This window comes from Ursus maritimus, unplaced genomic scaffold (assembly GCF_017311325.1).
Source record: "Ursus maritimus isolate PB19 unplaced genomic scaffold, ASM1731132v1 scaffold_3, whole genome shotgun sequence".
Classification (NCBI taxonomy): domain Eukaryota; kingdom Metazoa; phylum Chordata; class Mammalia; order Carnivora; family Ursidae; genus Ursus; species Ursus maritimus.
The window spans coordinates 3328407-3354921 of record NW_024425563.1 but is presented as its reverse complement, the minus strand read 5'-3'; the positions used below and the strand labels follow the sequence as shown (position 1 = coordinate 3354921).

The 26515-nt window shown below is 52.4% G+C and overlaps 1 protein-coding gene across 1 annotated transcript in view; it reads left to right on the top strand.

Moving 5' to 3' along the window:
* The window catches only part of DPP6 (dipeptidyl peptidase like 6), a 671848-nt gene that overhangs the window by 580346 nt on the left and 64987 nt on the right, over positions 1–26515 (top strand). Inside the window, exons 11-16 of the mRNA XM_040643764.1 lie at positions 14124–14247; positions 16009–16047; positions 20944–21051; positions 23062–23153; positions 23966–24013; positions 25676–25794. Of these exons, the coding sequence (XP_040499698.1) occupies positions 14124–14247; positions 16009–16047; positions 20944–21051; positions 23062–23153; positions 23966–24013; positions 25676–25794 (530 nt within the window). The remainder of the gene's footprint in view (positions 1–14123; positions 14248–16008; positions 16048–20943; positions 21052–23061; positions 23154–23965; positions 24014–25675; positions 25795–26515) is intronic.

Sequence of the window (26515 nt, the reverse complement as noted above, 5' to 3'; positions counted from 1 at the left end):
CCTCCTGCCACCCCCAGAAGGCTGTGAACCACGTCAGATCACCTGTTCTCTCTCCTGGTGGCTGGCTGTTCCTACATTCTTTTGTTCCCTTAAAATCATGAGCTGCTGAGGTGTGTTTTTCCGGGATTTTAACATATTCTGGGCAGTTCCGCTGGAAATGTGCCCTGGCAAGTAGCGCTGGGTAGGCTGGCGGCCGAAAAGAACTCCTCTCATGTCAAGGAAGCCACGTCTCATCTTTCTTTCCTTTTTGGGGACCCCACCCTACTTACCCACACCAGAGCCCCTCCCCACCTTTGTCCCAAGTCTCCGTAGCCCTCCTCAGGAATGCTGGGCTCGTTCTTAGGGACCTTGCACCTGCGCTCCATTTGCCTGGAAACCCCTCCAACGTGGCTGAGTGGCAGCGCCCATGCCCTGTTGGTCCTGATCAAACGTGCTGCTTCCTGGGCACTCCCCAGTGACCTTGCTCAAGTCACAGCCCCCTCGCTCCTTTCCCGCCTTAGTTTCCTTCTGAGCACTTATCCCAGCAGGATTATCTGTATACTTTGTTCACTGTGTCCTTTCCCTGCCTGTCAGCTAGAAGGAAAGTTGGGGAGCAGGGACTTGGGTCTGTTCTGTGCCGCACCTGCCCTCCAGGTCTGGAGCAGGGCCTGGAACGCAGGACGAGCTCAGAAAACCTTTGTGGAATGGGCCAACGAACTGAAAATGTAGCCAGTAAAATCTCACTTCGATAGGATTCAGTAGACAGGTTTGTTTGGTTGTTTGGTTCCTTTCTAAGAACCGAGTGTTTAGCAATGTTTAGCCATTGACGGCATCCTGCCATCTCGGACGTAGGATGCTGTCGGGAAGGCAGAACTTCATCTCTGCCCATCTTAGCTTTTCAGACGGGACCCTTTAACAAAAGGCTGGATAAACAAAAGAAAATCAAATAGTTGAGTAATGCATATGGAGAACATCCTGTGGTGAAAATCTGAAAAGTAACTCCCGCTATACAGGGTCTCCCAGCAGGAACAGTGAATTTGCAGAGAATGAACCTGACAGAGGAGAGCAGTTTTAGGTTTCCGAGGACAGCAGACCGTGGGGGGCAACTCACAGAGGAAGGTCTGTTTGCACACTCCCCTGGTGCGTCTCTGGGCTAAGAGTCTGTCTCCAGTAAATGGAGAATTTATTTCCTGCCTTTAGACAGAAGGGGGGGGGCTTTTTTTCTGGGTTTGCTGCTTCTTAATTGTCTTCAGCTCAAAATAATTTGTATGTCAAGAAGGCATATCTTGGGGCAACATGTTCTGGTTTCTTTCAACTAAGCCAGGAAAGGTAAAGATAAGACACCTACTATGTGGAGGGGCTTGGAAAGAAAAGAGACCTGCATCGTGCCCCCCAACAACCTAGGCAGGGAGAGAGAACAAAGAAATACGTCAGGCTTAAAAAATTAAGTGCGACAAAATGGGGATCGATTCTTTGAAGAGTTTTGCCAAAGGATGGAACAGTCCCTTCCAGGAAGAAGGGTCGGCAGGGGGAGGGTTTGGAGGCACAGCCCGGATTTGGGATATTCCAGGATCCAGTCTTAAAGAGGAGTCGGGGAGCACAGGGGTGGGATCCCCCATGGAGTGTGGGTTGATTTGTAAAACTGTGACCCCAGGGCCATTTCCGTTCTTCCCTCCTTCCAAACGGGGCTTCTAGATTTGCTGGCGGGTTTCCACTCTTGCTGCTTCCTCTGTCCGTCTCCCCGGGCACAAGGACGTGGGCTTACACCCTTCAGGACGGTGGCCATGTGGGGCGGCCCCTAAGGGCTTTCCCCAGCTCTGTTGTAGCTCCTACCACCCTTCCCCAGATGCAGACACTGAGGAGTACAGAGGCTAAGGAAGGTGTCTGAATCCACACCGGGTGTGAAAGGGGGTGCTGGGCCTCACGTCAGGCGGGCTGGACAGCCTCGCCTCCCTGGACAGGCGGGATCATTTTGAAGACGTGCGGCACAGGCCCATACGTGCTTTTATTCTCCAAATATCCCGTCCACGCGCAGCAGAGCCACCAGCCCAGCGCCGTTCCTGACTGCTGGCTGGGGAGGAGCCAGGTCCCTGACCCCCCTCCGCCCCTTCCCCCGCCTGTAAAAGGCCCCAGGCGTCTTGCTCTCACTGTGTTTTCTTGTACTTCAGCTACTTTGGATCTCCAGCAGCAAGGACTTCGATCTGCCTAATTCACCAACCGCCGCTGTTGGTCAGGGCAAGGCCGAGCTCTTTCTGTGTATTTGTTCTTTTCAGCCATAGTCCCTACGCCCATGCTCCCTCCCCCCCCCTCACATAGGCACCTTGTTTATTATTTTTTTTTTGTCAGTTTTTGGTGTTTTATTTACTAAAATCAGCCACCTTGTTCAATGCATTTTCTCTTTGTTTTTCTTCTTTATGGTTTTTAATTTAATTCCTAGCATGGTTGGTGTGCAGGGCTGGTTTCAGGTGTGCAATGCGGTGACTCAGCCGTTCTGCAGTACGCCGGGCTCATCACCATAAGTGTGCTCTTCACCCCATCCCGTGTCCCCCATCCCGACCCCCCTCCCCTCAGGTGACCGTCAGTGTGTTCTCGAGAGTGCAGAGTCTGGGTTTTGGTTTGTCTCTTTTTTCTTCATTCATTTGTTTTGTTTCTTAAATTCCACACGAGTGAAATCCTATGGTATTTGTTTTTCTCTGACTTATTTTGCTTAGCGTTATACCCTCTAGCTCCATCCGTGTTGTTGCAAATGGAAAGATTTCATTCTTTTTATGGTTGAGTAATATTCCGTTGTATAAATACCACGTCTTCTTTCTCTGTTCATCTATTGATGGACACGTGGGCTGCTTCCATACTTGGCTGTTGTGAATAATGCTGCTGTACATCGGGGTGCATGTGTCCCCTTGAGTTAGTGTTTTTGTGTTTTCTGGGTAAATACCTAGTAGTGTGTTTGCGGGGTCGTAGGGTAGCTCTATTTTTAATTTATCGAACCTCCACACTGTTTTCCACAGCGACTGCACCAGTTTGCATTCCCGCCAACAGTGCACAAGGTTCGCCTTTCTCTGCAGCCTCGCCAATACTTGTTTTCTGTGTTGTTGATTTTAGCCATTCTGACAGGTGTGAGGTGACAGCTCATTGTAGTTCTGACTTGTGTTTCCCTGATGAGGAGCGATGTTGAGCATCTTTTCATGTGTCTGTTGGCGTCTGGTTGTCTTCTTTGGAACAATGTCTGTGCGTGTCTTCTGCCTATTTTTAAATTGAATTGTTTGGGTTTTTTGAGACGAGTTGTATCAGTTCTTTATATATTTTGGATGCTCATCCTTCATCGGATACATCACTTGTGAATATCTCCTCCCGTTCCCTAGGTTGTCTTTTCATTCTGTTGCTTGTTTCCTTTGCTGGGTAGAAGCTTTTTACTTTGCTGTGGTCCCAGTAGTTCGCTCTGCTTTTGTTCCGCTTGCCTCAGGATCGCCTAGAAAGATGTTGCCACGGCCAGTGTGGGAGAAGTTACTACACGGGCACCCGTTTAAATCTATTTGAGTCCCCTCTCTCCCGTCATGTTGGGAAAGCCTGTATTGCTCTTCGTATGTGTGCACGCTTATTGTGCATAAGTGCCGTCGTGACGTATGGAGATACAGATGTATAAATTTATGTGTGTGTGGACCTGTTTCCTGTCTTTGTCACTCAGCAGTATGTGAAGACCTAGCATGCTGTTGTGTGTACATGCGGCTCTCTGCTTCTAACTGTGCACATGGTCTAGACTTCTGCGATTCCTGAGAGCTTACACTCTCATGGCCTCCGCCGCCACCAGCTGCCTCTTCCTTATTCACCATCCATGATCAGGAAATGTAGCCTTCTTTCTGCTCCATCTATACAAAATCGCTGGGAGATTGGTGCAGTGAATCCAAGACCAGTCTTCACTAAGAAATAGGGGTAGAACAGAGGTCATCAGAGCAATGGAAGCATCACACAAAAACAGGGTCCTTGTTGCTAACCACCTCAGCCCCAGCCCCATCAATAACTATACTGCCACTACCTTATCTCAGCCACCATCACCTCCACCACTACCATCACCACCACCATCACCAACCACCACCACCAACAACAACCAACGCCATCACCGCCACCATCACCAACCACCACCACCACCATCATCATCACATCACCATCATCGACCACCACCACCACTGTCACTACCAGCATCACCACCATAGCCATCATTGCCACCACTGCCACCACCGCCATCACCACTACAATCACTGCCATCACCACCACCACCATCACCACCGTCACCACCAGCCCCATAATTACTCTCACGACCACCACCACCATCACTATAACTGTGACCGCCATCACCTCCATCACTTGCCTTGACGTCTCCTATTCAACGAATCCCTTCATGTTCAAAGCATATGAACTGTTGAATAAGGATTCCACAGTCCCTAAGATAGCACCACTCTCACTTCCTTCTCCCTCATCCTGACAGTTGGCCAGGCATTAGAGCCAGCCCGTAAGATGGAAGGGAAAGATAACATGGTCTGTTACTCCATTGAAAGTGAAATTATGGAACTATACATCAAATAGTAATTTGTCTTACAGTCACATCATTTTTATGTTCTGCAAAATGCAATCTGCCTGCAGATATTTTGTACAATCTTCTGGCGGCTCCGAGGACTTTGGTATTGTTTCAGTGTGATCAACAGTGCCTGTTAAAAAACATCATTTTTTAGAAGTTTCTCTCTCAAAGTATTTTTTCGCTCTGGCTTTATTTGTGGAATGAACATTGCTGAGAAAATGCCAGAGCTAATTGCAGGCTCTTTATTTCACTAGATAAACAGACCTTTTGTTCCCTTGCCCTTTATTGCCACACGACTGCCGGAACCTTTGCCAGAATTTGGAATACCAAGAAATGACATGGCACATTAATCCCTGTGAGAGAGACAATACCTTATTAATATTTTATGGCAAACAAATGGACTAATGAAAAATTCATATCCTGCTTACCAGGAGGAGTCTGTGTATTTTGATTTGAAGGCACCTCTGGCTGGAGATTTGTGGGAACGTTGTAATGTTTTCTCAGCCAAGTTGTGCTCTTCAACACGCACTCCACCCACATCCTCCTCACAGTAGGGCAGTCCCTACCCTGCTCTGAAATGAGGCGTTGTCTGTGTCCCCACACGCTGGGAGCTCCCCTACAAGGGTTTGGCTCTCTGTGTAGCCAGCACCTGGAACCATGTCTGCACAGCACTCAGCCCTCCCTAAATGCTCTTTGGATGAACACGTGTTATTCGTTGGCAGATAAAGTACGTTAGAATAAAGAGGAAATCGGTATAGCATTTCTTCCAGGAATCTTTTGCTTCCTATTAATATTTTGGTATCATGTTCTTTTTAAAAAATGCAATTTCTAAGATTCTCAAAATCTGATCATCTATTTTCTGTGATTCAGAATATTTTAGCATCTCCCTTCATCTCCACGTTGGATCGGTCCTTGTGTCTTCCAACGCCCTGCTCCATCTCACCTTGATAAATCATTCTGCTTTAAATCCTGTTTTTTCCCCTCCTTGTACTGCAACCAACTTCTCCATATCACGGAGCACCTCGTCCACCCGCCCATACATTTATTCCTTCAGAGAACATTTAATAAGGGCAGAGGTGGCCATGGAGAGCCGTCACTAAATGGCTCTTGGAGCTGCTGTCCCCAGCGTGGCACGTGGCTCACTGAGATCGTGGCTCTCAGGCCAGAGCATCACTGGAATCAACCGTGCACTGCTCAGTGCCCCCCCCTGCAGAGTTTTGGATTCAGTGCGTCTGGGGTGGGCTTGAGAACTTGTATTTCCAACCTCCCCAGGTGCCACTGGCCGGGAGACCACACTTTGAGGACTGCTGACTTTGATAATCAAGCATGGGTGCAGAGGCGTCTCTGCCACTGCCTTTGTCCCCCGCAGCAGAGGCTTGGGCTGATTCTGCCACAGACGCCCAGCATCATCGTTGTCCCTGGCAGGGTGGGGGGGGGACTCCCCAAATGCAGTGGCTGCAGGGGGCGTGTTCTGCAGCCCCGAGCCAGTGCTCACAGGACCATGGAGACGGGCTCCCCCATCTCTGTCCATGCTTCCTTCCCGGTGGCAACACAATGAGTACTGTGGTCACAGCGGTGCCGATGTGCAACCACGGGATGCCTCGCCTGCACCCACACAAGCAGGCTCTGTGGAGAGGCCATGGTCGGGGGCTCAGGGCTCTCCGTAACCACATCTGTCCCATCATACGCTGACCATGTCATTCCTCTACTTGCCTTCACTGCTGGGGACATCGACACCTCCCAGTGGCGTGGCCGACGCTAACTACTGTTAGCTTCATTGACATTGAGTTTCTCTCTCACTTGGAAGTCCCTCTAGATTTTCCTCGGTCACTGACTCCCCTTCTCCCCTCGAGAGACAGTGTGACTCAAGTTGTGAATTATATAGGTTTCCTCTGTAGGTACCCAAGCCTGGGTCCCGGATCATGATGAGTAAGAGGCATGGCCTTTGTTGTTTGCCTCAAGGAACTCCCAGCCCAGCTAATGGTCAAGAGGAACTGGCGCTATGTGATGACTTGAGAGACGATGGCACAGATCACAGGTGCCGGGAGAGGTTTGAGGAAGGAGGGTGAACGTGGCCTTGTGGAGGAGGTTGGGTCCGGGGAGTCTCTTTCCATCCCTGTTTTCAGCATCTGTAGTAGGGGTGATGCCCGCAAACTCTAAGAGCAAAAGCAGGCCATCTGGGACTTCTCTTCTGGGGAAGGTGGGCACAGGGTTCTTGTGCTGCAGTGCCTGGGAGCTGCCCTGGCACCAAAATCCCTGCTGGTGTAAACGGCGCATCCACCAAGGGAGCACAGCCAAAACGTGCCGAAAGCGCCATTCTCCGGGGTGGAGGGCCTTGAGAGGGGACAGACCTAGGACACAAGTCAGCCAGGCCCCCAGGCTGGCCCCAGCCACAGCTGTAGGGTCACTGGCCCAAGGACAGCCTCAAAGAGGCCCCCTTTCTATAAAATTCAGAAATTACAGGAGCGTCTCAAGAGAATTCAGCACATCAGAGCAATAGCCCTTGAGTATAGTTTTAAAAGAAGGAAACTTTCTCCAAGATATTTGGTCCTTTTTTCTTCTTTCTTGAAAAGGACGGGACAAAATGTGTATTCAGGTTGTTTATGTATGTTCCAATCGAAACTGTTCTGTTCGGTAAAAAAAGAAAAGAAAAGAAGAAAAGAAAGGAAAGGAGAAGGAAGGAAAGAAAAAGAAACCGCTCTGTTCGGTGAAAAATTCGGCGGAGATCTTGCCCACCGTTGAGCGTACCTGTGAAGCCCACATCCGTCCCAGCGTGAGGGCCAGCCGCCCCGGGGAAGTGCTCATTTCAGCCACGAGCTGGACCCTCCCTGCTCTAGGCACACTCGCCGCGGGACCACCTCGCTGGACAAAAAGAGAAGCACTCTGTGGTCTAATGCAGAGGCTGAAAGACCACCACACCACGTGCCCCCTTCTCCCTGGCGCAGTCCACATACTCGATGTGTTGTCTATCCATCTATCTCACCACTTCTACGTGTGTTGGATTTTCAGGGACTTGTCACGGTAATTAGTGAACGAAGTGCTCTGCTGCCGATTTGCCCTCTCCTGCCCACTTTTCTCGTAATGTCAGTTCATTTCTTCAGGAACTTAGAAGGTAAATCTCATTCTTACAAACTCAGTGTGGCTGGAAGCAACCAGAGCAGCCTCGACCATGTGCCCACCAAGGGCGGGCACCCCTGCCTAGGTCCCTGCATGGGCCAGCCCACAGCCTCGGCCTTGTCCAGGTCACTAACACGTTTCTCGACAACTCCACCCATTGATTTTTTTCTTAATGTTTATTTAGTTGTAACTTTATATTTCCCTTTAATCAAAGTGCTGCATATTCATGCTTCAAAGTAAAACCATGCAGAAGGGGTTACGGAAGAACAACAGACCCTCCCCACTCACCCATCCCCCCCCAGATGGAGATGATTTGTAACTCCTTCTATGGTTTCTCCCAATAGTAACCCTCATATCGCTAAATAATATTTTATTTTACTATTTTGTTACTGTGTATATTTTATTTCTTTATATTAAATTTGTTATTTGAATAATTCATGCATTATTAATTTGTTTCTTATGATTGACAAGAAATGGGCATACTCACCCCTATGCCCTTCCACCTTCTCCATATATGTGCATTTTAATTTCCTCTGTTGGCTACCTTTATGAACTTAATACTCCTACAAGTTTCTTTTGTATTGCATTAACTATAGACAGGAATTCATAACTCCCCAGTTTGAAAGATGAAGATATTGGGGCGCCTGGGTGGCACAGCGGTTAAGCATCTGCTTCGGCTCAGGGCGTGATCCCGGCGTTCTGGGATCGAGCCCCACATCAGGCTCCTCCGCTGTGAGCCTGCTTCTTCCTCTCCCACTCCCCCTGCTTGTGCTCCCTCTCTTGCTGGCTGTCTGTTTCTATCTCTGTCAAATAAATAAATAAAATCTTAAAAAAAAAAAAAAGATGAAGATATCGGTCCTGTCCTTTTCTCCAGATCCCCTCCTGTCCCTGTCTGACCCCTAGAAACTCTGTCTTCTTTTTTTATATCATTGAGATTGATGGCATTTGCCTTCTGTCCTTAACCATATCTAATTCTCCTTACTTTAAGTTGATTCAAGAAGTTGAAATCAACAAATAACATCAACTTTATCATAAGTAATTGTCTTTCAGGCTAGCGCTGTGACTGCATCTTGTTTTTGTTCCGTGTTTTGTTTTTCCTGGAGTTTTAAATTGTTTTATTTTTGACTTGAAATATTCCATTTTATCTTCCTGTCATTATTTCCACCACCCCCCGCCCTGAACTCTATTAGGTATTCTTTCGCATTGCCCTTTCCCCGCACCTGTCTCCGCAAGTATGCTCCTCTGCACACCCCAGTGCGACCTAAATATTCTCTACGGTGTCTGCGAGAAGGCCGTCCTGGGACAGACCCCTCCCCCCACTGCTGTCCCGGGTTGGAGCCACTGTTTTCAGGATCGTATGTCACCTTCTTTTCTGATGACATTCTCATTAAATATTAAATTACTGTATAAACTACTCTGGTCTTGTGTAAACCACTGTGATTTAAGACAGTCCATCCACTTGCTCTCCTGATCGTTCCCATCAGTAAACGACGTATGGCTTGGTCTCTCATGAGTAAGTCTTGGTATAAGTTCCTTTTGCGAGTCTTCCTTTTCAAAACCAGTTATCTTGGCTATTTTTGTCCATTTCTTCTCATATGGGAACTTCAGAATTATTTTTTATTATGTTCCATTAGCTGACATACGATACATCATTATCATTAGTTTTTGATGTGTTTTATTAGATGATCTCCGCTCAGCAAAGAAACCCGTTGGTCTTTCTGTTAGAATTAAACAGATTCCTTTAAAAAGCAGCCAGCATTCACCGTGTGTGAAGCAGCTCACAGGTGCCAAAGGGGCAGAAATGAGGGGGGCGACGTGCCCTCTGCCCCCGGGGGCTTCAGTACAATCAGTCCAGACTGTCGTCAGCTTGGAGTGTTTGACCACGTGTAGCTTCCCATCCCGGGAACGTGTCTGTTTGTCTTCCTTCCTTAAATGTCTCTGTGTCATCATTCTGATGTGGGCTACCTTTTGTTTTTAATGTGCTTTGGAAATTTGCTAAATATTTATAATTCTATGAGATATTCACCCAATACTTCTTTATTTCACAATGTTTTGTCACTTAATAATCACTTCTGATGTTTATTTCAAATTTGTAATCAAATTGATAGTGGTTTGGGACTAGCTATGGATGATGGATTATAGGGGTCATCTTCTTACATGATAAGCCTGTAATTTTGAATTGTTTTCAGTATAGGGCATATTCAAATAGAAGATACTGCTTATTAAAAACACTGAAATGTTAAATACCCCCTTGACCTAGAACAGCAGAGAAATTTGATATCAGCTTAAATTTTGATCATTTGTCAAACGTATTTCCTTATTACTAGATCATGGTGAGACTTCTCTTTCCTTAGCACTCAAAGATTCTATCAGAACATATTTAGGCATTTTATTAACTTGCCCTGAATGTGGAAAGTCCTTTTCACCTGCACGTTCAGGTCCTGTTGTGTGTATGTTGACGTCTTGTCTCTGAGTTTTGGAGATTGTCCCTCTTCCCATCACTCTGGTTTCTCTGCAAGACGCCCTGACGACCTCGGACAGGAGGACGGGCCCCGTTCCTTCCTTTCGCCTCTGTGGCACCTTCCTCTGTCTTCTGGGAGAACTTCCCAAATTTTCCTCAGTTTCTCTGAATCTAGTTTCTCTTGCCTTCGGATCTGGTTTCCCTANNNTCTTTCATCGCCCCTCTTCCATCTCATCCTGAATTCTTAATGTTATGTTCTGCGTTCATTTTTTTCCTTCAAAGATTTCATCTATTTATCAGAGTGAGAGAGCACAAGTGGGGAGAGCAGCAGAGGGAGAAGCAGGGCTCCCTGCTGAGCAAGGAGCCTGACGCAGGACTTGATCCTAGGACCCTGGGACCATGACCTGAGTGAAAGGCAGACGCTCAACCTGCTGAGCCAGCCAGGCGCCCCATATGTCCTGCTTTTATGTTGTCGGTGTAATTCCCCCTTCGCTCCATCTGTGTCGTGTGGCGACCTTTGTCGTTCTCCACCTCAGCAAGGAGACATCCGCCCATGCCGACACCTGGCAGCACACACCACGGGAGGGTTATTTCTGACTCTGAACTTTGGGTGCTGCTTGAACCTGCTCGGGTGGAATCGGAAGACAGAGTCTAACCTGCATCCGTCTGGTGTGCCTCACTGGGGAGAGTCGAGTGTTTTCGTCCGCCTTCCTTAGAATTTTTTTTTTTTCTTGACGTTCTAAGTCAATAGGCGTCTATGAAAAATCGTGATCTTCTGTAGCAGTGAGATAGCAGAGGTGTGACTTCCCACACTTCTGGGTGGCGCAAGGTCGGGGTTTCTGAGGAAGGATGAGACTCGCAGCATGAAGCACGGGGCGGGGGCGCCCGCTGGTGGCTCCTCACACCTCCATCCGTGTGATGGTTCTTGGAGATTTTCAACACTCATTTTAGTGGTGTTGTGACTTCGCATCTTTTTTTGTGGTTTAGAGGCATTTTGACGCAAAGCTGGTAAAGGCGACCTCAGGCTTGTCAACCGGGTGCTGCTGTGTGCTGGAAACCCTCATGTGTCCACACTGAAACAGGACAGCCAAACAGACCTTCCCCCAAACTGCCAGCGGGAGCCAGACAGACTTGGCCTCAGTCCTCGCCACCAGCCGTTCCCCGCATGTAACCATTAGGCTAACAGCTTTGAAATTAGAGAAAATGGAAAATGTGTAAGGAACCAGGAGAACTTTTCTTATCTACTCCTGGATTTCTTCTTAAGGAAAGTTTCAAAAATGGGTAAAGGTGGTATTTTCCTTTCTGCGAACATATGGTGTGACTACAAACCTTATGTAGCGAGCATGTCCTTCTTTCCAGAGCGAGACTTCTTCGTGGGGCTCTGTAGATCATCACCCCTTTAAATTGCCTGTCCCTGACTCTGCTTTATCTTTGCGATTTGACTTGATTTTTTAAATAGCAAGAACTTACTTGGCACGAAACCCAGTCATTGATGCAATTCACGGGATGAGAAAATGTTGGTTCAAGACGGGATGTTGCCCTACAAGCCATGAGATCGGTGTGAAGTCCTGAAGGAGACGGGCGGAGGCTCCCCGGGTTTTGACAATCAGTAACATGATCGGAGGTCCTGTAACCGCCCTACAGCGACGCAGTGCCGTCTACTTATACAGAGATGTATCATGTCATCTTTATGGAGTCCTTAATAATTTTTATTATTTCAAGAGTTCTAAAAAATCTTTCACTCTATTTCATCACCATAAAACCTCTAAGGGTGTCATCGGTTTGTTTGAAATTCATATTACATGGATGAGGAACTGAGGTTTCGAGTTCCATGTGAAGTAGGGTGTGGAAGCAAGGCCGTGCACACCCCTGGGGGGCGCTGCCCCTGCCCTTCATCGGGGCCCCTGCTGGGGTCCACACAACTAGGTAGAGTGGGTCCAGGTTTAACTGTCCTGATCCGTCATGCAGTTATTTCTTCCTTTCTACGACATGCCTCGGATCACAAATTAGGAAAGTAAAAGAGAGAAAGACTTATATTTGGTAGATGTGAAGATTGTGCAAAACACTACCATAAAACCGAGAAAGACCCACAGGACAAATGAATGTTTCCAAGGATGGGGTCCTCCCTAAGCAGTGTGGGGACCGTGGGGGAAAAAAAACGGTGGTTCCAGGAGATCTAACTTTCCTCCTTGATCTCATCCAGATGAAATGTGTTTGCCCGTCACTGTGACTTCCCACACCACACACTCAGTATGAACGTCTGCATCCGACAGGCCCCACGGTCCAGGAGGACAGGAGTTTGCTCGTGTCCGTCCCCGTGGCCCCTCCAGCTAGCGGTCTCTAGCATCTACCGAGCAGAGACCCGGGGATTGTTTATGCTGTGATTGAAGAATAAGATTATATGTGAAGCAAGGACTGGGCACAGACCCTGAGTTATTCTGAAGGGCCAAGCTAAATAAATGTTTCCATGCCTACAAATATTCAAACCTCGCCTTAGAAATGGGCTCCGAGCCCTCAGGCACAGCAGCCTCCGCAGAGGACTTGCTGGAAGGCCATGCTCCTTTTCAGAGCAGGAGCCTGACGGTGTTGGGTGGGAAGGCAGATCCTATAAACACAGGGACCAGGTCCCCGAGCCCTGGGGGCTCGCTGAGCAGATGGTAGGAGCAAATCCAGCCCCATTTCAAAAATCACAGCAACTGAGAAGTTTGAAAATCGTGAAAGTTGGATTATGCCTGAATGGCATCCTCACCAGCCACTCCCCAGTAGATGGGCCAGGACTTGGATGGACAGCACAGGGCCTCCCCCACCCCTGACGCCGGAGGTGGCGGCCTGAGTCAGCTCTTGACTCAGGTTATTTAAAGTTTTGATTAACAGGTGGATTCGAGAAATAGGATACACGGCAATTTAATCTCCTCTCCTACTTAACCCAAGCTTAGTTGAAAGCACCTGGTGATTTCGGCCTTTCTGTTGAGAATAATCATTGGGCGTGCTCACGTGCCTTCCAGCCTGCTAGGCATTGTCTGGAGAACGTGCAGCCGTCTTTAGGGATAAAGCATCTTGTAAGACCACAAAACAATCATGCAGAACAATAGATCTCATTATAGATATAGATGGGGAAGGGGACGGAACAGGGTTAGCTGGCCTCTAGATCATTCTTGGAATTCACCTAGGGATAGTCTTTCTGTACACTTGTTTTCTTGGTATTTTCTTCTTCCTCTTAAACATATATATTTTTTTCCCTTAAAATCCTGTGTTTGAAGGGCTCTGAGTGGTTGAATTAATTACCGGAAGCCCCAGGTCCCCCCGTGCTAAATACAGGGTAGCCTAGAACACTGTGGTATTTTCAGGTTTGGGTGAAAGCAGACGTGTGACATCTAGGGTATCAAACCAAGGCTGCTGATGCCCGGAGCCATGAACCAATTTCCCTAATTAGCTGGCAAATGTCCCTGGGTGTCCTGCCTTCACAGCAGAGGGAAAGGGAGCACAGAGCCTTCCTCGGCGTGCCCGAGTGCTGTCACAGCATCTCACACTCTGTGAGTGCCTCTCTCTCCACGCCCCTCCCTGGTTCTCGCTCTGCTGGCCCCCGGGTGACCTCCTTGCTGCCCAGGGAGCTGGATGTGTGTGTTTGCCCCAGGGCTGTGGTGAGAAAATCGAGCCAGTAGGTCGGCCTCTGCTGCAGCCTGACTTCTAAAACCCATAGGACAGCACCGAGGCACGGTCAGCCTCCAGCCGACGGGCAGCTGGTGGTTGGGCCGTGGGCACTGCATGCGCAGGGAGCAGCCCAGACAGAACCCCCCTTGCGCACCTAGGGACTCGGCGTCCCAGCAGAGCTCAGTACCAACACGCGTGGTCCAGACACCCCAGGTCAGAGCCTCACAGCATGTCCACCGCTGACACACCCCCGCCGCTGGCCCAGCTTGCAGGGCTGGGATGTGGCCGGCTGCCAGATTCCGTGGGCAAAGCCACTGACTCCGTGTGCTTGCGTGCTTTCAGGGAGTACTACATCACCATGGTGAAGTGGGCCACCAGCACCAAGGTCGCCGTCAACTGGCTGAGCCGGGCGCAGAACGTGTCCATCCTCACCCTCTGCGACGCCACCACTGGGGTCTGCACAAAGGTATGGGGGGGGGGCAAGGACGAATGGCAGGAAGCAGCAGAGGTGGCTTCGTGGGGCACTCTGAGCCGGGTGGGCAGGTTGGGCTTGGTCACTGTGCCCAGACCAGGTGGAACCTGCGCGCTGGCCTCTGCTTTGCTGCCACCTTGTGGATGAGTTGTGCACTGCTGCTAAACTCCGGATTGATCCACTCAGCAACCCAAGGAGTCGGGTCCTGGGACCTGTGCGCACTCCGCCGTCCTAGAATGTGTTACTCCCCTTTACCTGTGCCCACAGCTGTCTCACGACGAGCATTCCCCTCATTTTCCAGTGGACATCAGAGAGGGGTAGGGGTGGCCTAAGGCCCCGGGACCCAAGTGGGGCCAGCACTGTAGCCTGGCTTCCCCCTTTTGTCAGCTCTGTCCTCCAGCCGATCCGAGCGGTGGGCCCTGGATGGGTCAGCCCTGGGGTGGGTGGGCCCCTGGGTGAGCCGGCATCTGCCTCTAACGGCACCAGTGAGGCCAGCAATGTTCCTAGGGGCCTTGGGCTGACTTAATGTGAAGTTCGAGAAGGTGAACAAATGTAGGAAAGACAAAATGAAAAATACGCACAGAGGGAGCGAGAAAGAATGGAAATGCAAAGAAGCCTTGGCCGCTGGGCAGAGCAAGGGAGCGGCCCCTCTGTTGCCCCCCAGCCTGCAGCGGGCACACCCTCCACCCTGTGGGCTCAGGATCTCCGCACTCCAGGTCCAGCCCTAAGAGGCCGACCTCCTCGAGCTAGGTTAAAAAAAAAATCAGTTAAACTCCATGAATCAATCCAGGCAGGCCTTTCAGAAACTCCTTTTAGGACCGTAAGTTTTTATTTCCCACCTGGGGAGGGAAGAGGCTGCAGAGCGACTTTGCTGTGGCTCGGGAGGCTGGAAGCAGCCCTTGCCCCACCAAGCACAGCGTCGAGGTGAGCTCAGGGATCCGCTTCCTCCAGTGGGTCAGTGATGTACCTTGTTTTTCGTATGATCAAGAGCAGATTCCGGGTTGTTCTGATGGGCTTATTGAGGGGAAGGAGGGAAGTAGACCTGCAGCCCGGAGGCTGGGAATTGCTGGCTAGCTACACCTTGTCTCATCTGTGCCCCGACCTGTGCATGTCAGCAATACAGCCCCCTCCTATCACTGGCCCACGGACAGAAGAACTGCCCCCCGCCCCGCAGCTGGAGGCCAGACCAGCACCGGAGCGGCCCCCCCATTGCATAGCCGTAATGCTGGTGTGTTTTGTTTTGTTTTGTCTTCCATCATGCATCTTTCCACACAGTGCTGGGAGATTTACTTTTCATCGACATTTTCAGTCCTTGTAATGTTTTGGGCTGCGAGGATTGTTATTCAGAGCTGCGAACTGGAAATGTGAGACATGCCCACACACACGCACACAGGCTCACACACACGCCAATTCCTGCAACAGTGTAGCACCTGAGATTGCCTTTAAACGGGCCCCTGCGTGGGCAGGGGTGACCCCAGGGGTAGAAGCGCACCGTCTTCCAAGGGACTCCTGCCCGCCCCGACACGTCCTCGTGGCTGGGGCGAGTGACGTTTTCCTTGACGGGGACAAGCCCTGTGTGGGGCTGTGCGACACAGCGGTGACGCACGGAGAGCCGGGCACCTCCTCCCCCCGGCGGGCCACAGCTCTGTGCTTGCGCGGCCACCGTGGAGGGGAATCAGATTGTTTCTGCACTGCTGGTCACAGACACAAGACTTGCAAAAAAATCCTTTCTCTAATGCTCTTATTTCATTTCAGAAACACGAGGATGAAAGTGAAGCCTGGCTCCACAGACAGGTAACTACTGCACGTTTGCGTTCCCATGTTCTCTGTCTGCGCCAGCCGCCAGACCCGCAGGCTGGGGCTTCCCGTTCAGTCCCCAGGCAGAGCCATAGAGCTTCCTGCTCTGGGGGGGGGGGGGGCGCTCAGCCCATCCCGCCCTTGCTCCCCGTGGCCTGGAGCACCACCGCAGAACCACAGAGCCAGGGAGGTAGTCTTGAGATCTCTTGGTGAGATCTCAGGGCTCAGTTAGAGGGACGGCCTTTTGGAGAATTGTGATGAGTCCGTAGAAGTTGCCCCAGTCGACTCTACCACGGCCAGAGGACAGGAATCTGCTGGTAGTCCCGTTTCTCTCTGTGTGCTCTTGGGGTGTCTCGTGTGAGGTGAACCCCACTGCAGCCCGGCCTGAGCCTTCCTGGGGACCTGGCCTCAGAGCCACCGCTGGGTTTCCCAGCCCAACACGGGTCAGAAATGAGCATCAAACAGGCTCTGGGGGCTTGAGATTCGAGGAGGTCAGGAGAGGCTGACGGGGACGCCCTCTGCCCTGACAAAAAAGGTCAAACTGCCACAAAATAGCAAAGCTCTCAGCACTGGTGTTTTCTGTCCTCATCGCTTTGTCTCACTGCACACCCTGGCAAAGAACAGGGGAGAACGTTCTAGAAGTTTCCTTCCTTCGTATCCAGCCTCCTGGGATGAAAACTGCCTGAGAATTGATGGGAAAAGTCACACGAAGCTGGAGGGTCAGGAATCGCGGTCAGGAGCGGGCACAGGCGTCCTTCTTTACCGACGTGATCAGCCGGGCTCAGGGACCCACTGGCGACACCTCCTCCGTGTGGAATGGGCAGTCTGTCCCCGCCTCCCATCACTTACTCTGGGGGGCAGCTTCATAAGTGGACACGACTGCTTTTCAGGACCCCTGCTCACCAGTCTTACCCGTAAGAGGACTAGCCCAGGCGCCCACTTCTGTTTCCCTTGAGTACGTCTGGGCACCAAGTCCAAGCTGAGAAGATACCAGGAAAGAGCAAGGGCTTGAGAACCCTGCGGTGGGAGCTGAGAACAATGCCAGTGTTGTGCTGGGAAGTTCCCAAAGGCCCCCTGAACCCATGATGTGAGCACAGATACCACATATACGTCATGATGCTCTCCTCCCATCAGACAGAACATCAGGGAGGTGTCAGGAGATTGACGTGAAAGAACCGGAAGAGAATGCCTTATCTATCTGGTCGTCTGGTCCACCAATACCTATGGCTCGTACCCAGCCCCGCACCGGCATCAGGCACCACTCCTGAGCCCCTGGCTAGCAAGTGCGAGAATGTCCGTCCTTTTCACGACTCAACGGCACTCCCGTCGTATGGATGGACCCCAGCTGGCTTATCTGTTGATGGGCATTCAGGTTGCCTCTGCCGTTTGGCTTTCTTGAGCAGTCCAGCTAAGAATATTCTGCAGAGGGACAGGAGCCAGACGAAAAGGCCACCATTGTGTGAGTCCATGAACACGAAGTGTCCGGAATAAATGAGGTCACAGAGCTGTTGCTGGCTGCCGGGGCTGAGGAGGGGGACCGGGATTAACAGCTCCATAGGCCTGGGGTTTTAGCCTGGGTGATGGAAATGTTCTGGAACCAGAGAGAGGTGCTGGTTGCACGACGTCGTAAATCTACCAGGTGCCACTAAATTATTCACTTTCATTAAAATGTTTTGTTTTATGCGTATTTCACTCCAATACATTTTTTTAAATGAATCCGCTAGAGCAGCTTTCAAAGAGCCACGGGGTAAAAGGGAGATGACAGGTGCCCATGAGCCCAACGTGTGCCAAACAAAAGTAATCCTAAGAGATATTCAGAAAATGTGTTCAGGTGTTAGCGGTCGGCGGGGCTGGAGCAGGGGAAGCAGAGTGTGATGTGAGGGGCAGCGCTGGGACATGCTCCCGCCAGAGCTGGGTGGGGGGCAGCTTCTGTATCTTCATAGTAGGGGCCGAGGGAGGGGCTCCTCGCAGCCGCCTAGGAGTGTGTTGTTCTCCGGGAGGGGGCGGGGCTGCTGGGTGCACGGCGGCTTCCCTGTCCTCCCGCCATCAGGCTGCAGGGCCGAGCTGCTTTGCTGGCCTCTTTGTCAGCGCTGCTGAGACACCGTCAGCGCTGGGATGCTCCTGTGTTTATCAACAGCACGTCTTGTCGTCCACCTGAGAACACTGTCCATGCTCCGGACAGACAGCCCGGATGTGACTTAGGAAACCAGGTCTTCCCAAGCAAAATCTAGTCAGCGCTTCAAAAGTACTGTAAAGAATTACAGTCTTAAAATGTAGATTTTAAGACACTTACTGAGCAAACAGCTAACGTTTTTAAAACCGCCCTTGAAGAACACTTCATGCTGCTTTGAGTGGAAGACGGCATGTCCCATAAAGGGATCACTTCCTCCCAGCTGGTGCTGCCCCGGGTCTGGTCTGGCGAGCACCCCCCCGGGACCATGGGGAGGCCCTGATTTCGTGGGTACCACTTCTCAGACATCGCTAACACAGAGCTCCAGGAACAGTAGGAAAATCCTGTTTCAAGAGTTTCTCATGACATTCCTTTCAAAGAGATGTTTCTTAAAGGGATTTCTCAAAGAGCCACGGGGTAAAAGGGAGATGACAGGTGCGCATGAGCCCAACGTGTGCCAAACAAAAGTAATCCTAAGAGATGTTCAGAAGTCACCTGAAGTGTTTCGGCGTCCTTCAAGAACCCGTGAGGTCCTGGAGGGTGAGTTAGGAACGTGTTCAAGGCCGACGGCTGTCTGCTCACCGCTCCGGGCACAGGCGCTGCACCAGCTCCAGCAGGACGCCGTGTCCTTGGAGAGAACAGAGTCTGGGACATCCCATTGACCTCGGGAGACCCAGTCTGCTCAGATCAGCGGTCTTTTGATCCCTGGCTGCCGGGGAAACGGGTGGGTTGGAGCAGACCTGAGCCTCTACCCCCGCTCTTTTCCTCCCCGTCCTTCCCGAGGCCACAGCACGGACCCCACAGGGATCTCCATGAGCTGACAAAAGGAGGCGAGTGTGTATATGTCCCACGGGTGGAGGTCCACCCAGTTCTCTCTCTTCTAGGAATATTCCAGAGGAATAGGCATCCCCCACACACACATACTCTATCACCACCAGCCATGACCTTGCAACGTCATCCCGATGCAGACCCATGAGGATTTGGTGTAGAGCCCCGGAACCCATCCTCTGGTTGAAGAGTTGGTCCTGTGGGCCAACATCTGACAGTCTTTCTTCTTTTACCAGAGTCTTGGTTTTGTGATTTCAGAATCCAGGCTGGGAGAGTGGGCAAGGTGAATGAATGCATCTGAACCACGCTCTGGAAAGAACTGGCAGACATGCAACAAATAACGCACAACGAATCCCCCTTCACTGATCTGCTGCAGTGGCGCAGAGACTAGGCCGGTGCCCGAGAGGCTCTCTGTTACCCAGAGAGACTAGAAGCCTTCCCCCAACACCCAGGAGAGTCAGGAGCAGGATTAACATCTGGATCCCGTCCTCAGAAGCCATTGCGCTCTCTCACCGAGAGTACACGTACTGCCCGAGAGACCGGGTCTCCGAGAGCCCCGGGGAGGCGCAGAGTGCTCCCTCATCAGTGTAAGGACGACATCAGAATGATGAGGGCCTTCTCAGCATAACAGCAAAGCATCTGGCCAGAATTAATTATTTATTATCTTTATTCAGCATATTTTTCTCTGCCAAAAGTGCAAACATTTCCCCCAGAAAAACCGAGGCAACATTGCAGCATCCGTCCTGCCGTTGGCAAATAGAAGTACGTTTAAAAAGCCAAAGTCACCGCTCGCTCTCCCATTCCCTCTGCTTTTAAATACCACGCTGCCAGCTCTAAATAGAAAAATAAATATTTGCAGATTAAAGGTTTCATTTTATTGCAAATATTCATGCAGATTAAATGTCATTTTAATCACATGTTAGTTTATTTCTCTGGGCGCATTGCATTTGCGCGCACGCATTCGCTCATTGCAGGGAGAAGCGTGCTCCCAGTGCCAGCTGGGGCTTATTTACCATTTGTTCTCAGCCCGCGTTAGCGTGGAGCTCCTTGAATCAGAAAATATAGATCGTAGCCCACTAATTGGCGTTCACGGATGGGAACCTCCAAGCTGGAGACTCAGCGACGCTGAGGTGCCGCTGTAGCAAAATGCCTTCACCCCACGAGGCGGCGGCCAGACCCCGGGGCCGGCGGGGCTGAGCCGTGGCTGCTCGGCATTGGGGGGCCGTGCAGAGATGGGGGCAACACGCTGCAGGCCTCGGCTTTGAACCCCCCCAGGGGGTATGCAGCAGCATACAGCGCATGCTCCTCCGGTCAGAGGTCCCTGGAAGGACCGCTTCCTGTACCCGCATCGTGGAACGTGTGAAATCGGTCCTGGCCTGCTGTTTCTCTTTTCACTTGTCTCCCTGGTGGGCTACTCGGTGTGAGATGGGTTTTATGAAATAAAAGAACAGAAGACAGGACCGAACGTGTAGAATTCGTGTGTAGGCAAAATCAGATTTGTGAGTGTTCAGAACCACATTCTCATGATGGATGATCAACACCCCCCCCCCCCCCCGAAGCCCTGCCCAGCACTGGGCTTTCACTGAGCTTCCTGCGCCGACGGCCGGCTCTGCCCCGTGACCCGGTGCGCCCACAAGCCCGCTCTGGGGCTGCTTCACTAAGGAACGACTGTCTGTCTGTCTCTGCTCAATTCCTCAATCTTCCTCTTCTCCTAGAAGACGGAAGGTTGACTCGCGATTCCCAAGGAGAGGAAAGACCCCACCCACCATTTATTCTTTCCACCGGATCTCCCATTAGAAATTACATAGGAAATAGATCTCAAAATGTACATTGTCATGGTCAACCTCTTCAAAATGAAGCCTTTCTTAAACTGCATGCTTCGCTTTCTTCCACAGAATGAAGAACCGGTGTTCTCCAAGGATGGCCGCAAGTTCTTCTTTGTCCGAGCCATCCCACAGGGGGGACAAGGAAAATTCTATCACATCACCGTGTCGTCGTCGCAGGTAATCTCGACAGTTTCTAAAACTCCTTGCTGTGCTAGTGACAGCCCCTCGTGGTGACTGCTCTGTGTGCCCTTGTCATCTGCAAGGGCCCCAGAGCAAGCCCCAGGTTCGGGAACTGGAAGGTAGGTTCCTGAAGCGAGGGCAGAAAGGGCCTCGAGAAGTCCGGGGGTCCTGCTCAGGGCAGTGGGTCGCGTGTACCCTTCCTGTTATGACTCAAAGATACGACGGCACTTCTGACAATGTCACAGGAGACCGTGGGACCCGAGGACTCGGGTCTATGACTTTGATTGACGATCCTATGCCCTCCACTCGTCCTCCCCACCTGCCAGGCTGTCCCCTTACCCTCTGTCCCAGGGCCATGGGTCTAGCGCCTTCACAGCACAGCCTTCCGGGGACGCCACCTCCATGGAGGTATCACTCACCTACGCGGCTGCTCCCTGCTGCCGCTCACCGGAGTCTGGTGTCTGGTGGCTCGTGCTCAGAGCACTGAGCCGGGAGCTCACAGCCTGACGTCCGTGGGTTTAGAGCCAAAAGCAGAGAGCCTGGTGAAGGCTGTTTGCTGGCGAGCAGTCGCCCTGGGGGGCTGCCCACCTGCGGCCACGGTGGCTCCCCTGCCACTGAGTTTTGGGGGAACTCTGCCCTTAGGAAGAAGGTGGAGAGAGGGCATGGCATTTCTGTGACCACAACCCTCATCTTCTGAGTGTGGATCCCATTTCTGAAGCAGCTTAAGTCATTTGGGATCCAGGGTAGGTGAATACAATTTGATTTTAAATAGTTATCAAAAACCTCGGGTAGACAGTAAGTAGAAGGCTCTTATTCGTGATATGAGCCAAAAAGTTTCAGAAGAATGTGCCGAGGATGCCCCATGTGCAGGCAGCCATGTGCTGCAGGAGCAGAGAGCGGCCGTGACCTCGGAGGGCCCAGCTTCCACACGGGTCGAGCTGCAGGTGGTCCGTCTCCGGCCCAGCGGACTCTCTGGCCGCTTCCCTGTCGCTCACTGTGGCCTTCACTCAACAGCCCCAGTGTCCTGTTTGCTCACTTTGGGTCATGTTATCCAAGATTTAAAAGGTGTAACTGTTTTCATTGGGCCTTGGCTCTGAATTCATGCAGGTGATCAGCTTTTACTGAGTGCCCTGTTCACATTCCTGCAGGAAGTGGCCCCCTCCTTATCCAGGAGGGCACCCTACTCCCCAGGAGCCCCTCGGGCCCCTACTGCCATCCAGACTCCCCCGCCCCCGGCAGGCTCTCCCTGCTCCTGAGACCCCCACAGGCCCCACCTGACTTACCATCCGATTCCCACCTGACTCCCCCAGCACCTGCCAACACCGGCCCATGCCTCACACCGGCCCCTCCACACCCTGTTCCAGATCACATGGTTCCTGCCAAGAGGGTCGTTGTCATAATTGTTCTACCCTGGGAGGCACTCAGGAAGAGAGAGTGCAACACTCAGTAAAATGGTTACAAACCAAACCTTGTAAATAATGGCAGAGAATGACAGACATGTCTCCTACGTCCCTCCCTGCGTCCGTCCCTCCCTCCCTCCCCCCTCCCCGCCTTCCTCCCCCCTCTCTCCCCCTCCCTCCCTTCTGTTTCCTTGCCCTGTTTCATTCCCTTCCCCGTATTTCTCTTCCTTTCTTCGCAGTCTCCCTGTAGTAATGACCCCAGTAATGACATTCACACATCGTAAAGAACAGAACCAGCAGCCTGTGCGGCATTCATGTCTCTTGTAAGGCGCGAGTGTCTCGGGTGGAGGCACTGGCCCTCAGACTAGTGGGCGACAAGTTCCGAGGATGGACACAGACTCTGCTAGTCTCTATGTTGCTGACATTCAGAGAAGGCATGAGGGCTGGGGCCTGGGGGTGGTCAGCTGAGGCTTCGTGGACGGGCAAGATCCAGGGGAGAAGGCCAGGTGGGGGCAGACGGCACCCCTCGCAGTGCAGGGACTCCAGGGTTAGGAACAAAGCGTGGGTCGGGCTCGCCAGCTCCCCCATGTCCCGTTTGGTGTTTCAGCCCAACAGCAGCAATGACAACATACAGTCCATCACCTCCGGAGACTGGGACGTGACCAAGATCCTGTCTTATGATGAGAAGCGGAATAAGATGTGAGTAGGGCTCCCGAGGGTGGGCAGGCTGGCCTCTAGCCCCAGGGCCTGAGCCAGCGCTGCAAGACCTGCCCCTCCTTTCAGTCACACGGGACTCCCTAGGTCCAGTGTCTCAAGGGCCCCACTTCCAATGTTGCAAGACACTGAGCAGAGGGAACCTAGCAGCCAGACCCTTGGGGAGAAACGGGTGGCGGTTGCAGCAGGCCAGCCGCATGCTGTTTGCGAGTCCAGGCAGTGCGCGAAGTGCCCCGCGAGCATCCTCTCCTTCCACACACTGGTCCCGCAGGCTGCATTTACTGCCTCCCCCGTCCAAACACAAGTAAGCTGAGACAAAGAGATGTTAAGTTACTGACTGGCAGGTGATTCAGATTATCCAGATGGTAACAGGGGAGCTAGGGCTCAGCTCAGGTGCTGGAGGCCCAGCCGGATGCTGTGGCTCCGCCCCGATCCCATGACCAGAGTCCAGGCCCCGCCCGCGCTCCGCGTGGCAGGTGAACACCACCCCTCCAGCATCATTGCCCCAGGCTCTACGAGATTACCTGGCTGGGTCCTGGCCCTCCAGGAGGCTAACAATCTCGTAGAGAAGTCCCCGCATCTGAGTCCAGGGACACGCCGCCACCATCCTCGCCCTGCCCTCCCCGGGTGTGTGGCTCGTGGCTGTCCCCTCCTGCACGCACACCGGGCTGGGCGTAAGCAGGGGAGTTGGTCCTGTCCCCAGCACCGACAGACGCGCATGCAGGCAGAGCCTGGCGGGTGGAAGGCAAGCCCGCCCGGGAGCCCTCTGACCCCTGCCCGCCCACCCATCTTTGCAGCTACTTCCTGAGCACGGAGGACCTGCCGCGGAGGAGACAGCTCTACAGGTAGGCGGGCGCCGTGCTCGGGGCTCTGCCCAAGGTGGCCGCAGGGCGCTAGGAGGGCCGCAGGGCAAGCCCACCACAGGCGGCCCTGCAGAGCCCGAAGACCGTGAGCAAGAACTGCAGAAGCCACTGCATTCGAAGCTCTTATTTTCTTTTTCTGCTTTTGTCAAATGAGTTCCCCCGACTCAGTTTCTCGTGTCGATAGCCGGTGGTCTTTCCTTCTCACCATTATTCAAGTATGACTTGGAGGACTCGTTCTCATGGGTTTGGTCGGAGGCAGGTCTGGTGGGGTGTGTGCCGGAGGCCGGGCGGGGAGGAGGCCGGCTCTACCGTCTCGGCATCCTGGCTGACCTGCTGGGACCCCGCTCAATTCTGTAACCTCAGAGAAGGCAGAGAGGGTGACATCTGAATCCTGGAAAGGAGACTTCTTCCAGGGTCAGTCCCTCTTCAGCATTTCCCCAGTGACTGTTCTCCCCAGAGCAGGTGTCAGCCTCCAAGACAGGATCACCAGAGGTGGAAATAGGGCAACTTTTACCTCCTCGATGTTTTCCAGACTAGAAGGAGGTGGCAGCTGGCGGTGGTCTACATGCACACCAGCCACCTTGTGTGGACCTGAGGGCCCGAGAGCGTGACTCACGGTCTGGATGGAGCCGAGGCCTGGCTCCCCTCCCCATGGTGGGGACGCTGGAGAAGCCTGTCAGGTGGACCAGTGTCCCCTCCCTCCCACCGGTGCATATGCTGAGAGTATAAAAGCCGGCTCAGGGGAGTCCATCTGGAGGGAGGAAAACTCTGGCAAACCCATGGGGTCACAGGCTCGCTTCTCCATGTGTCTGGGCATGTCTGCCAGGATAACTTAGATCAGTCTGGTCCCCCACAGAATAGAAGGTGATCGAGGCAGACCGCCTGCCTTTTCCTCTACCTTACACATAGGCTGGAAGGCCGTCTTCTGACTGGGATGAAGGATGGTCACCCCTCTAAACAGGTTTCCAGTGGGGCCTGGGGTCAGAGTGGACCCCTTCTCCTGCAAAATGCCCAGGCAGGAACTCCCTCCAGCTGTGTGCAAAGACCCCTCGGTATCATCATTTTGGAAACACATTTTAGACCTTCTTGATGTGAAATTGTGCTTGATGAGCATGGGTCCAGGGTTCCTGCTCCCCCAGCCCCACCAAGTGAGGAGCACCAGCTCTCTGTACCACTCTACAGGAGAACCCGCTCCGGAGCGGCCAGAGTTCAATTCAGCCCGTCTCTGGGGTTCCCGATGTGCCGTGCGCCAGTGCCAGGCCCTTGGAGACAATCCAGGGATCTGGAAAGCCATCTCCTGCTCCAAAGGGGCTGGGTACAAAGTACTAGATAAGAGCGCCGAGCACTGTGCCCCCCTCACACTGGGGCACGTGGGCCTGATAAACGCACAGATGACCAAATGCGCACTGGAAAGCGTGCCCGTGTAGAGCAGAAGTCCCACGAGCTCTTCTGAGTTGGGGGCCCACCCTGCAGGAAGGGGGGCACAGAGAAGAGTGTTCCGGGGCATTCCGGGAGAGGGACACAAGAGGCCCAGCGCGCAGGCGCAGTGTCAGGGACTCCAGAGCGCGCGGGGAGGCCGGGAGCCAGGCTGGGGGTCTGCACTTTGTCCGCAGGGCTCACGGCCCGCTGTCTTTGCTCCTCCAGCGCCAGCACTGTGGGCACCTTCAACAGGCAGTGCCTCTCCTGTGACCTAGTGGAGAACTGCACGTACTTCAGCGCGTCCTTCAGCCACAGCGCCGACTTCTTCCTGCTCAAGTGTGAAGGTAAGCCGGGGCACGGCAGGCCGGCGCCCAGATGCTGGGCAGGGGAGGCGGCAGCGGTGGGAGCGTGTCCCAGAACATGGGGGTCCTGCCCGGTCCCCCAGACGGACTCCCGCCAGCAGGTCACGGCACCGCGTCTCGGTGGGTCTTACCCCTTCCCTCACGGTGTACAGCCCATCTGAGTGTTTGTACGCTGTTAATCCCAGAGTTCGTCGACATTTCCCACAAACGGTCCTGGGACGTGGGCAAGTGAGCATGTCAGCCTGATGAACGTAGGCCATGCATAACGGTAATAAAGGCATTTCAAAGATTACCTTCTCAAGCATATTTAAGGATAGAGGTGATAGAAAACAAGTTTCAGGAAAAAAATTATTCTCCTGTGACCCAATTCATGGATAATTTATCCCAGAAAGCTCCCAGTCACACAAGTCAGCTTACACAGAACGGTAGCCGCATCCCATCATGGGCAAACCAGTACCTTTGCATCTTGTCCTCATATCCTAGAAAGACAAGGTATGAACCCCTGAAAGGGTAAGTACTCATAAATATGGTCGTACAAAGTATGTCTGAGAGAAGAGCCGCGGACGTCACCTCAGAGGGTGAGACCACACCGCAGGTGGGACTGACCAGGCCGGAGCAGCTCTGTCCTGCGAGTCGTGGGTGGAGAAGGGAGTGCGCTCTCTCGGCCTCTGCGGCTGCTCACCAGTGCACGACCTCAGCCTCT